Source organism: Taudactylus pleione, unplaced genomic scaffold, assembly GCF_031769625.1.
Source record: "Taudactylus pleione unplaced genomic scaffold, aTauple2 ptg001597l, whole genome shotgun sequence".
NCBI classification, from domain to species: Eukaryota; Metazoa; Chordata; class Amphibia; order Anura; family Myobatrachidae; genus Taudactylus; species Taudactylus pleione.
In genome coordinates, this window is record NW_028285994.1 from 362630 (window position 1) to 375190 (window position 12561).

General features: G+C 45.8%; 1 protein-coding gene across 1 annotated transcript in view; it reads left to right on the forward strand.

The window, feature by feature from the left end:
* Positions 1-12561, forward strand: part of LOC148442167 (alanine aminotransferase 2-like) — a 384891-nt gene that overhangs the window by 213605 nt on the left and 158725 nt on the right. Inside the window, exon 3 of the mRNA XM_088464134.1 lies at positions 2832-2940. Coding sequence (XP_088320260.1) covers positions 2832-2940 — 109 coding nt within the window. The remainder of the gene's footprint in view (positions 1-2831; positions 2941-12561) is intronic.

Sequence of the window (12561 nt, forward strand, 5' to 3'; positions counted from 1 at the left end):
CATGCTTATAACACTCCTATAACAGGTCCATAACACACCCACAACATGCCCACAACACGCCCATAACACGCCCACAACACCCCAAAACATGCCTACAACATGCTTATAACACTCCTATAACATGTCCATAACACACCCATAACACACCCACAACATGCCCATAACATGCCCATAACACACCCACAACACTCCCACAACACCCCCATAACACACCCATAACAGGCCCATAACACACCCATAACACACCCATAACACTCCCACAACACCCCCAAAACACGCCTACAACATGCTTATAACACTCCTATAACATGTCCATAACACACCCATAACACACCCACAACATTCCCAAACCACTCCCATAACAAGCCTATAACATGTCCATAACACGCCTATAACACACCCACAACATGCCTATAACATGTCCATAACACACCCATAACACGCTCACAACACTCCCATAACACCCCCATAACACGCCTACAACATGCCTATAACACTCCTATAACATGTCCATAACACACCCATAACATACCCGCAACATTCCCAAACCACTCCCATAACACGCTCACAACACTCCCATAACACGCCTACAACATGTCCATCACACTCCCATAACACTCCCATAACATGCCTATAACATGTCCATAACACTCCCATAACATTTCCCTAACACTGCCATAACACTCCCATAACACGCCTATAACATGTCCATAACACACCCATAACATGCCTATAACACGCCCATAACACACCCATAACATGCCTATAACACGCCCATAACACACCCATAACATGCCTATAACATGCCTATAACATGCCCATAACACAGCCACCTCCAAGTCTCCACTCAGATACATTTCCAATGTGTTTCTGATACTGTATCTTGCAATCACCTCTGCGCCTCTGTGTATACACACTGTGGAACATGCGCTGTATGAGTTTTTAACGATTTAGATGGATGTGCAGTTCAAAAACATCAAACATTGGCACAAATATTGTCACCCTGTGTGACTCTGAAACAGGCCCATAGTGATACCTAGGAGACTGTAAATTCCAAACTATTGCACAATAAAATCTCATTTGCTAAACTTTCCATGTAATAACCATATAAAGAGAAGGTCCGGGCACCAGCACCTGCACATGTTCCAGTTTTTATCTCAGTTACTACCATGTAATAACCATGAATAGAGAAGGTCCGGGCCCCAGCACCTGCACACGTTCCAGTTCTTATCTCAGTCATTGCCATGTAATAACCATGTATAGAGAAGGTCCGGGCACCAGCACCTGCACACGTTCCAGTTCTTATCTTAGTCATTGCCATGTAATAACCATAAAAAGAGAAGGTCCGGGCACCAGCACCTGCACACGTTCCAGTTCTTATCTCAGTCATTACCATGTAATAACCATATATAGAGAAGTTCCGGACACCAGCACCTGCACACATTCCAGTTCTTATCTCAGTCATTGCCCTGTAATAACCATGTATAGAGAAGGTCCAGGCACCAGCACCTGCACATGTTCCAGTTCTTATCTTAGTCATTGCCATGTAATAACCATAAAAAGAGAAGGTCCGGGCACCAGCACCTGCACATGTTCCAGTTCTTATCTCAGTCATTGCCATGTAATAACCATGTATAGAGAAGGTCCGGGCACCAGCACCTGCACACGTTCCAGTTCTTATCTCAGTCATTGCCATGTAATAACCATGTATAGAGAAGGTCCGGGCCCCAGCACCTGCACACGTTCCAGTTCTTATCTCAGTCATTGCCATGTAATAACCATGTAGAGAGAAGGTCCGGGCACCAGCACCTGCACACCTTCCAGTTCTTATCTCAGTCATTGCCATGTAATAACCATGTATAGAGAATGTCCGGGCACTAGCAACTGCACACCTTCCAGTTCTTATCTCAGTCATTGCCATGTAATAACCATGTATAGAGAAGGTTCGGGCACCAGCACCTGCACACGTTCCAGTTCTTATCTCAGTCATTGCCATGTAATAACCATGTATAGAGAAGGTCCGGGCACCAGCACCTGCACACGTTCCAGGCTTATCTCAGTCATTGCCATGTAATAACCATGTATAGAGAAGGTCTGGGCACCAGCACCTTCACACCTTCCAGTTCTTATCTCAGTCATTGCCATGTAATAACCATGTATAGAGAAGGTCCGGGCACCACCACCTGCACACGTTCCAGTTCTTATCTTAGTCATTGCCATGTAATAACCATGTATAGAGAAGGTCCGGGCACCACCACCTGCACACGTTCCAGTTCTTATCTTAGTCATTGCCATGTAATAACCATGTATAGAGAAGGTCCGGGCACCACCACCTGCACACGTTCCAGTTCTTATCTTAGTCATTGCCATGTAATAACCACGTATAGAGAAGGTCCGGGCACCAGCACATGTTCCAGTTCTTATCTCAGTCATTGCCATGTTATTAGAATATAAATTATTAATTACTACCACCTCAGGGAACTCATCTGAAGCTGCTGATTATAGGAGGGCGACAGGGGATCAGCTGGGACAATTTCACCAAATGAATCAGTGTGTAGTGTGGCCCCATCCTAGGCAAACAAGATCCCAATTAAATATATACGATTGGATTTGATCCTACATTAAGGAGAGCCCATTGGCCAATAATCCCCAATTCTGTGTCAATGTCAGGTCACTGACGTTATATAGTAGTGATATGTGTGACGTGTCAGATCACCTGCTCAGATCTTTGCCGCTATGACCTCTGTGTACTGTATGTACTGTGACATTTGTGGCCAGGACAGTAATTCCTGCGTCTCACAGTTCTCTCCTTTATATCTTGTCCCTCCCAGGTGGCTGCTCTGTGTACTTACCCTGATCTGCTGGACAGCAGTCACTTCCCGGAAGACGCCAAGAGCAGAGCCCGAGTGATCATGAAGGAACTGGACAATGGATCTGTGGGTTAGTGGGGGGGATTCACGGGAACATGGGGGAAATCACTAATCACTGTTACTACAAGAAAGGGGCTCATTACTAAACTGCAGATTATGCTGCCATAATCTGCACACCAAACACTCTGCGTCACGGAACAAGGGCCCTCATTCAGACCAACTCGCAAGCGGGCGCACGTACGTTAGGCGTACATACAAAAATATTTAAATTCAATGGCTCGCTCGTATTTTCGTTCGCATCTAAAATTCCTCCCTAAACTCTGACGACCCCTCCTCTAACTAACGAGCGTACGAAATAGCGAGCGTACATCCCCGAAATGGCTTGAAAGGAACGCACGCACAAGTATAAACAGGAAGTGGCCTTGTCAGATGTCGATTACCTGCTCCTTTATTCTGCCTACCTCCATCAATCGTATCATGCCAATCAATGTATCAATTAGCTTAATTGTTTGTTTTTTTCAACACAATGCAAGAAACTTTACTCTTGTCCGTGTTTGTGTTTTCCCGCAGAATACGTACGGCTTAAACATTCGCTTTTATTGCTCAAAAAACATGTTACCCACAATTAAACAATTGTTCTATTGCTGTGGATCCCCGCATATTTTCCGGGGTTCATTTCTTTATTTAAATTTGCTTACGCATGTCACTGCATCAAGCCTATCCTAACTCTCCAGAGATTTCTGGCCCTGTCGAACACATGACTCATACACTAACCAATAGAATTGCTCCTGTTAATTTCCCAAATACATTAGCCAATCAGAAATTTTTTGGCCACTTTATCAAAAATGATTTTTAGGAAAAACACCATTGCCATCATGAGAGCCTCCGCATTCACCAAGCGCGAGCTGCTGGTGCTAACGGAGGTGATAGATAGACGTATCACCAGCCAGCCTCCACCCATCACCAACCGGCAGAAGCGTTCCGCATATGCGGAGGCACGGGCCCGCCTGCGCTCCTTTGGCTCACGCCACAACATCGGCCAGCTGGAGCGCAGGTGGTCGGACCTGCAACGGCGAACGCCCCGCTTGCTGGCATGCTTTCGCATGCAGATTTCAGAAAGTAAGTTTTATGTATTTTGTTTTTCATGTTTGTCTTTGTGGCCCAAACTGCGTGTGCATGTTTTCATGTCTGTCCTATGTATTCATTCTCATATTTGCCTGGCCATGTTTTCCCTCTATTTCATAATTATTCATTCTCCTCATATTTGCATGGCCATGTTTTCCCTCTATTTCATAATTATTCATTCTCCTCATATTTGCATGTTTTTTGTTGGTGGGGGGTGATTTTAAATTGTTTTTTGGCCAGGATTTGTGCTGAAACCTACCACAATTTGTTTGACATCTTTTAGAGGGACAGCCAAGACTACGCCGTCACCGTCCGGCCAGACGGCGGTCACGCCCACTCTCTCCAACCCCCAGCCAACACTCCACCCCCAATAATTCCCCTATTCCCCACTCCTCCCCAGCCTTCCAAGACCCTCTCCCAGAAATGTCGGGCCTCCTTCCCCTCTGTCCCACTTCCCCCTCTCCTCCAACCACCCCTCTTCCAATTACCCCCTCCCCGGAGTCCGTAATAACCCCGCCCCGATCTTTGGGGAATGGAGGGTCCTCCGAGGAGGACGATGGTGGGACTTCCGGAGCTGCCGTTTTGTCAACCGGTATGTTTTTCTTTAGCCTTTTTTTTTAAGCACAAACTGTTTGTATGTAATCATGTGTCGTTCCTTTATTCTGGGTTTTTGGGTCGACTTTTGGTGATTTAGCAGATTGCCTTTACCTGTTCCTGCTGATTTCAACATACACATATCACACCTGGGGGAATTTGTACATAGGCCTTGTATTTTTTGCAGCCCCCATTTTTTTTTTTTTTTTGGAGTGATTTCGTTGTTTTTTTAAATTTTTAATGTGGTTTCCCTATTGTTGTATTAATCCACACACTTTTCTCACCCACAGAGGAACAGAGGCGTCGTCAAGAAGTACAAGACTGTGTGGCCCAGATGCACCAACATATAATTGGGGTGCTCGTGGCCCTTGACCGTCTGTCTGGCATCCTTCGCCAATAGTTTTATTTGTGGTTTTTCTTTTTCAAAATAAATTGTATTTTTCAAACATACGTTCCGGCTAATTCGTTTTTTCAAACCCAAAGATTGTTTACCCTGACATAAGTAGACTGTTCCTGCAAGGATTTCCATTTTTTTAAAGTAAGATTGTGTTTTCTATTTGTATGTAAAACAGCCACAAGAAACACATAACAGTCACAATGTCATTTCCCTTTTTGGGTGTAGTGTCAATTAGATATTTCTACATTTTACAGGTTCCTAGTTGGTGTGCAAGCTGCTTAGGCCAATCTTACAAAGCCAAATGATTGTACAGGCTTCCTTTTGGTGTGGGTTTTGAACCTGAAAACATATTTCATTTTAGCTCAACTGGCGACAGTACTGGATTACCCCTTAGTCAAATGTACCGTGTGTGAACCTGGTTACACTTGCTGGTAACGTCCAAAAAAAGGAAGAACATTTCACTCTACAAACATTTATTCACAACATAACTGATAAATCAAAGTGGTCACTCTCAAAAAAAACACACAGTGATAATCTCAAATACAACACATACCAAACAAAAACAAACCAAAAACAACAAATCAAGAACTGGTTGACGAAGGACCATGCCAACATGATTCCACAAACATGGCGTTGTGATATGGGTTCCATAATATATTCCCAAAATGTCCAGATCCAGGTTTGGTAAGGGTAGCAGGAAGTAGTGAGCGTTGGAGTGCCAAAGATTATGTGAACAAACAGAAGATGGTGAAAAAAACAACAAAAAATTAGAGGTTCGCAAACAAACCCAAACACATTAGGTATAAACACTGTTGTTTTGTAAAAACTTACCTAAAAAATCTGGCCACCACATCATTGCGTATGGCCCCCCCACATACTGACCTCCGACCAACCTCGGGGGGGCCATCCTCAGGTAAGGCATCCTCTGGCTGCATTGGGACACCACTCCTTATGGCAATGTTGTGAAATATCCCACACAGGACCACAATTTTCGATACCATATCCGGCAAATACATGAGCTCGCCACCAGAGCGGTGGAGGCATCTGAATCGGCCTTTTAAAAGGCCGATACAGCGCTCCACCACTTGCCTGGTGGCTGTAAGTGCGGAATTATACGCACTTTGTGGCCCTGGTGTGGGAGCCAAATAAGGAGTGAGCAGCCAGGACATGCAAGGGTATCCACTGTCTCCTGTGAACAAAAATAGACCACATCAGGAACACTGTGTATCAAGCTTAACATTGTTATGTACTAAAGGTCTCCACTTACCCAGAAGCCACGCATCACCAGCTTGTAGGTTGGTTAATTTCTGCCATATCCCTGATTGCCGGATGACGAAGGAGTCATGAGCACTTCCGGGTAATTTAGCATTCAGGGACAGGATCTGGAGGGAGGCATCACATACCACCATTACATTCAGGGAGTGATAGTGTTTCCTGTTTCTAAATATTGCCTCCAGCCGTGCTGGAGGCTGAAGTGGTATGTGAGTACCATCCACAACCCCTATGATGTGTGGGAAGCCAGCTATTTGGTAAAAATTGGCCTTGGCCACACTAAGGGCACCCATATCCAAAGGCATTTTAATAAAATGATGGAGGTGCTTGAAAAGCGCCTCCATCACTGCCCTCAGGATCCGGGAAAAGGAGGATTGGGAGATGCCCGCCACTATTCCCACCGTTGTTTGAAATGATCCTGAGGCACAGAAATGTAACACCGCCATAAATTGCGTCAGTGGTGGTATTGCTGTTGGACTGTCAATTTGCCACTCAAGATCACTTTCTATTAATGAGAGAGTGTCGATGATGATTTTGGGAGGTAGACGGTAGCGTCTTAAAACCTCATCATCGGGCATTCCAAAAAGGGTGACACATGTTCGAAATATCTGGGGCCTTGCATGCCTACGATGCCTACGCCTGGGACGAGTTTGAGGTTGGTCGTCTTCAGGGAGCAGGGCCAGAACAATGCGCCCCAGATCTACCTGAAATTCAAAGTTTACAATGTAAGGCTTTTGAGCCACCCCAAAAGTAACAAAAAACAACTTAGCTTTCTGATACCATCCATAGCTGCTTACATGCCGGGGTATTGTCATGATACGTATAAACTGTAAAAAAGCCAAAAATGAGACATCAAAAATTTAGAGGGTGAATTTTTGTTGTTCAAATTGTTGCAAGCCAACACATAAAATAGGCGAAACACACATTTGGCCATCGAGGAAAACGACATTGCACACCGTACGTCAAATAGGGTTCAAATGGCCCCCAAAAATGGAAAAGGGAAAAGCAAAACTGGTTTACATGATGAATAAGCCGCCAAAAATGCGTTAATTAGTTTGCAAATGCAAGTCACTACACCAACAGCCAAAAATGCGTTAATTAGTTTGCAAATGCAAGTCACTACACCAACTGTCAAAAATGTGTTAATTAGTTTGCAAATGCAAGTCACTACACCAACAGCCAAAAATGCGTTAATTAGTTTGCAAATGCAAGTCACTACACCAACAGCCAAAAATGCGTTAATTAGTTTGCAAATGCAAGTCACTACACCAACAGCCAAAAATGCGTTAATTAGTTTGCAAATGCAAGTCACTACACCAACAGTCAAAAATGCGTTAAATAGATCGCAAATGCAAGTCACTACACCAACAGTCAAAAATGCGTTAAATAGATCGCAAATGCAAGTCACTACACCAACAGTCAAAAATGCGTTAATTAGTTCGCAAATGCAAGTCACTACACCAACAGTCAAAAATGCGGTAATTAATTCGCAAATGCTAGAAAAAAAATGGACTTACCCAACTCGAATATATAAGATTTCCACAAAAAAGGTCTTTGGGTCCGAAAGCCAAAACAAACTAAAAAAGATGAATTTAGTGTTAAAAAAAAATAGCTAACCAAAAAACAGAAGTAGACACCAATTGGCCACAAATTAGACTGCACAAAACTTACCAAATCAGGAAAGGATGTGGAAAAAAGCAAAAAAATGCGAACGGAAAACCAAAACAACTGTAGCAAAACCAAACAAAAAACCAACTCTGCCAAATCCTCCAACCGCAAACAACAAAATCCAAACAACTTAACCGCCAACAATCCAACAACCCAACCTCGACTCCACACACACCAAGCCATAAATAGTGTTTATTTTCCCGCACAAATTAAGGATGAATCATAGGGACGCACAATCAATGATGCGGCCGCAAACAAAGGACGCATGTATAAATACGTCATGAAATCACATTGAATTTCTGGTTGATTTCATTCTGGAAGCAGAGACATGGCTTCAGACCAGGGAAACAATGGCCAAAAATCCGGCGGTAAGGCCTTCATGCATTTTGTCTCAATGATTATTTTAAACCAAATATATTGGTCAAGTTGTGAAGTGGCTAAATCTGCATATTTACCCAAATAGGTGAGGAGGATGACATGGAAGAGACTGCTGGCCCCAGTCAACCCGCCAAAGCTGCCAAAAAAAAAGGCAGCCACATTTCACAAGCAAGGAGATGGAGGTTTTGATCCAGAAGTGCGTTGACATCCTGCCCCAGGCAGCCAGGAATATGAGCCAAAGCCAGAAGTGGAGAATGTGGGAGGAGGTCGCCGTTGCTGTCAATAGGGTGGGTGATTATGTCCGTCTAGCCCGGGATGTCAAACGGCGGTAAGTAAACACTTTCCCATCCTATAAACAAACCCCATTGTAAAAAAAAGGATAATGGGTCCAATTTCATTCCACAGATGGGCAGACTTCAAATATCGGCTCAAGCAAAAACTTGCCGACAGGGCTAGGCATGCAAGGGGGACAGGTGGGGGTCCCACCCCTGTGTCATTGGAGTTGACAGACTTAGAAGAGCTGGCACAGGGGTGTGTGCAGGCTGTGGAGGTGTTTGGCGTGTCCAACATGGATACGGCCATGCCAGACTTTGCGGCTCCTCATGTTGGCCAAGGTAAGTCTTGTGATGTCACCAACTCTGAAATGCTATTGTGCCAATATGTAGATTCTAATGTGAGTCTTTTCGCAATTTTCCTAACAGAGACAGAGGCGGATGAGTCTGCTCCAGAGGGGAGCCTTGGCCGCAGAATTTCTGCTGGCTCTGCAGGGGAGGAACCAGTACATCCGGCTGAGGACCCTGCAGAAGCCAGTCCAGGGCGTGCCCCCTCGCAGGCAGTGGGCCTCCTCACAGAACTCAATTTTAAATCGGATTGCCATACGGAGATTCTGCAGAGGATGGACGCCAGTCTGATACGGGTGGCTGAGGCCCTGGAGCAAAATGCTGCAGCCAACGTGACCATTGGTCAGGCCCTGGCGGAAAATACCAGGGCCAACATCCGCATCGCCGATGCCCTGGAGCAGCTCGTTCGCCAGCACATGGTGGAGCCGACCTCCCTTCCTGCCGGAACATCCGGATCCTCCACCTCTGGCACAACATCAGCCAATCCTCCAAATGTGCCTAGCCCTGTGCCTAGTCCAGAGGCCACAACATCTGCCTCGGGACAGGCCAGCCCGATGGCATCCCGGACCCGGTCTGGCGCCCACCCTCACCCAGCCAAACGGCCGAGAAAACGGTGACAGCAATGGCGACTTTTCCCACACTCCTCCTGTGCTTGGCTCATATTCCTTTCTGGTCAAAACTTCCCTCTCCTTTCTTGTGAAATTTTTTTAATTTTGGTATTTACGTTTATGTTAGCAGTTATGGTTTTTTATTTTTTATTAACAAATATCTTTGCCACAAAAAAAGGCAACAAAATATTAGGCCAATTTGTTTGTGTTTAAACAATAAATTTAAAACAAAAAACAGACATTGTATTGTGACATTATTGTACAAATGGGTTACATTTAATCCTGGCCCTAAAGGCAAAAACTGACCCTCTTAAAAAAAAAAAAAGGCCTCTTTAAGGAACGTTTAAAAAATCACATAGCGATGCAAATTCCACAGTAAACCAAAAAAAAGGGGAGCTAATTAAAAGATGATGACATTATTGTTACAATAGGCCATAACCAACAAATTGTGGCCAAAATAAAACCCCAAAAATGTACGCTAATTGATTGTGTAATCATGACATTAGCAGCTCTGATTTCCACCTGCGTACGCTTTTGTGCTATCCCAATAAACTGCTTTCCAAACACATACCAAGCCGGGTTTCAATCCAACACTAATTACTTTACTGACCAGCCGCGATTAATCGCAACACCATCGTTGAGTCCCGGGACGGAGGAGAAGGCCATCGCCAATGTGGTCGAGTAATCCAGACCCTAAGCTGTGCGAGCATTTTGAAGGGAAAGCGGATGTTCCAGTGACGTATGAGACGGTCCAAACACATTTGACGTTCGCATCTGCTAATGTATGTACGCCCCAAAAACGCCTCGCCACGCCTGCGTTTTTTCATCTCCACCCCCGTCAACACCCAAAAACGCCCTGTTCTGGCAATCACATTTGACATGTCACTTCCTGTACGCTATTTTAGGAACGAGAGAAAAAAAGCTCGCAATCTGCCGTACGCACATGCGCAGTGTAACACCGACGCATGCGCGGTTAGTCAACATCGGAACGCAACGAGCGTACTGTTGTTAACGTGCGGCTCTGAATGAGGGCCAAGGTCCATTCGGGCTTAGGCTGGTGTAATGTTTCTGTCGATTTTTTAAAAAATGTGTCAGAAGCTCCGTATTTCGGAACAAAATTGGTATGGATATGGCGTGTGGAAGAAACCCGCCCCTGAAGCACAGTCCCTGGAAGTAAGTTTTAGAGGGAAAGTCCCCCGTCCTAGACATCCTGGAACCTGGGGAGTGGCCAAGGGCTGGGCTGTCTCATCAGTCTCCAATGCTCTGTCCACAAGGTTAAATGTCTCCAGCTGAGTTGCCCATGATCGGTGCATGCACACAGCTGGATGCGTTACCGCTGCTGTATTCTGTGCTAGAACTAAACAAAAACTTTCTGGGCGGAATTCAATTGTTTGCGGCCCCCTTCATGCCTGATGGAGCTATTCAATTGTTGATCCCGTCGGGCGCTATCAACAGCTGGTGCCCATATTTCAGTGTGCAAGCGTGAAAAGTGACCTGTTTGGGTGCCCAAACGGCACTTTTTGCAATCGTGCCCAGCACTTTGGTCGGGTGTAGCCATTTTATGTGGTTAAACCCGACCTCATTGGGCGCGATCGGTGCGAAATTGTACTCAATTGAATCTCGCCCTGCGATCTCCTGTCACTTTAGATGGGAGATCGGGTCCGAGAAAATAATGTAATTCCGCCCTGTGAGCCCAGAAATATGTCTACTGTTAGCCAGCTGTCCTTCTCAGGGGTGTATTTGTAATGGGTGCAGGGTGAGCGGTGCACATGGGCCCACCAAGCACCCATAGTATACTTACCTCTCCGGAGTCCCACATCGGTCCCGGTGTCTGCGCTGTAAAAAAAGGCTGGAAAATGGCCACCGTGGCCATTTTCCCATCGTTTACGCAATGCACATAGTCTATAAGTGCGGAGCTGGCTGCGCAGCTGCCGGAATGAGAGGAGGGGGCCTATGACGGAGACTGCACACGGGGCCCTCTCCTCTCTAGAAATGCCCCTGGTCCTTCTGCTACATTAGCTTGTATAATATGGCCACAGAGTAGCGCAAAACACTTATCTGTTCTCAGGTTGCTAAAGGAAGAGTAACTTATGCAAATCTGTATTAAAGGCCTGATTCAGACCCGGATGCTATGCTGCGCTCACTCGCATTGACCGATTTTTTCGCAATCTGCGAATGCTTATGAGTTGCAATGCACGTGCGTCAACCAGTTATTGCAATGGGAAAGTGCTCACCCGTAGCCCGCAGTCGGGCCGCTATTTTGCGTGACAGATAGCGCCGTTTGTGGGTGGTAACAGGGGAAGGTGCTTGTAAACGGGGGTGTGGATGTGTGAACGCAGGCGTGCCCGACCGTCAGTACGGCGTTTAATGGGCGTGCATAATTAGCAAAGATGCATCATTACACACGTGACTGGGCTGTATTTTAGCCAGAACTGTTCGCAATGTCGTGGTGGGAAAAGGCTACCACAAGCGCTGCGAGCAGCTCCGATGGCTCTCCATGTTCCTGATTAATCCTTCAACTGTCGGAGATGACGTGTGGTGCGAGTGGCAAAGGGGCGTCTTTATACAGGTGCGAGCGCATAGTGCGGCCGCTCGCTATTACTTAGAGGGCGGCTTTAGGCGATGCAGTGCAAGCACATCATTTAAATAGCCGGCCCCTTTAACCAGCGAGCGAACGCAAATAGCGTCCGGGTCTGAATCAGGCCCTAATTTAGGTCATTCAGCCACAATACAGCATATACAGTAATAGGCACCAGAACAAGAGGGCAAGGGGGCATCTTGCTCCCCACATCCTTTGAGAAAGGCGCCAGTGGCACCCGGCACACTCAGTGCTCTGTGTGGTACAATACTGGCAGCTGAGTCTTATTAGACACCACAAGAGGTCAGAGAGGTATGTACTGAGCTCTGATTGGTGGAGCTCATCACATGCGTCTCTGACCCGTAGAGGAGATTAGCAGCATCCTCATGGGAGGGATTATCATAGCAAGGCAGCAATGCATGCTGGTCCTGTGTAACCTTTGCTGAATGAT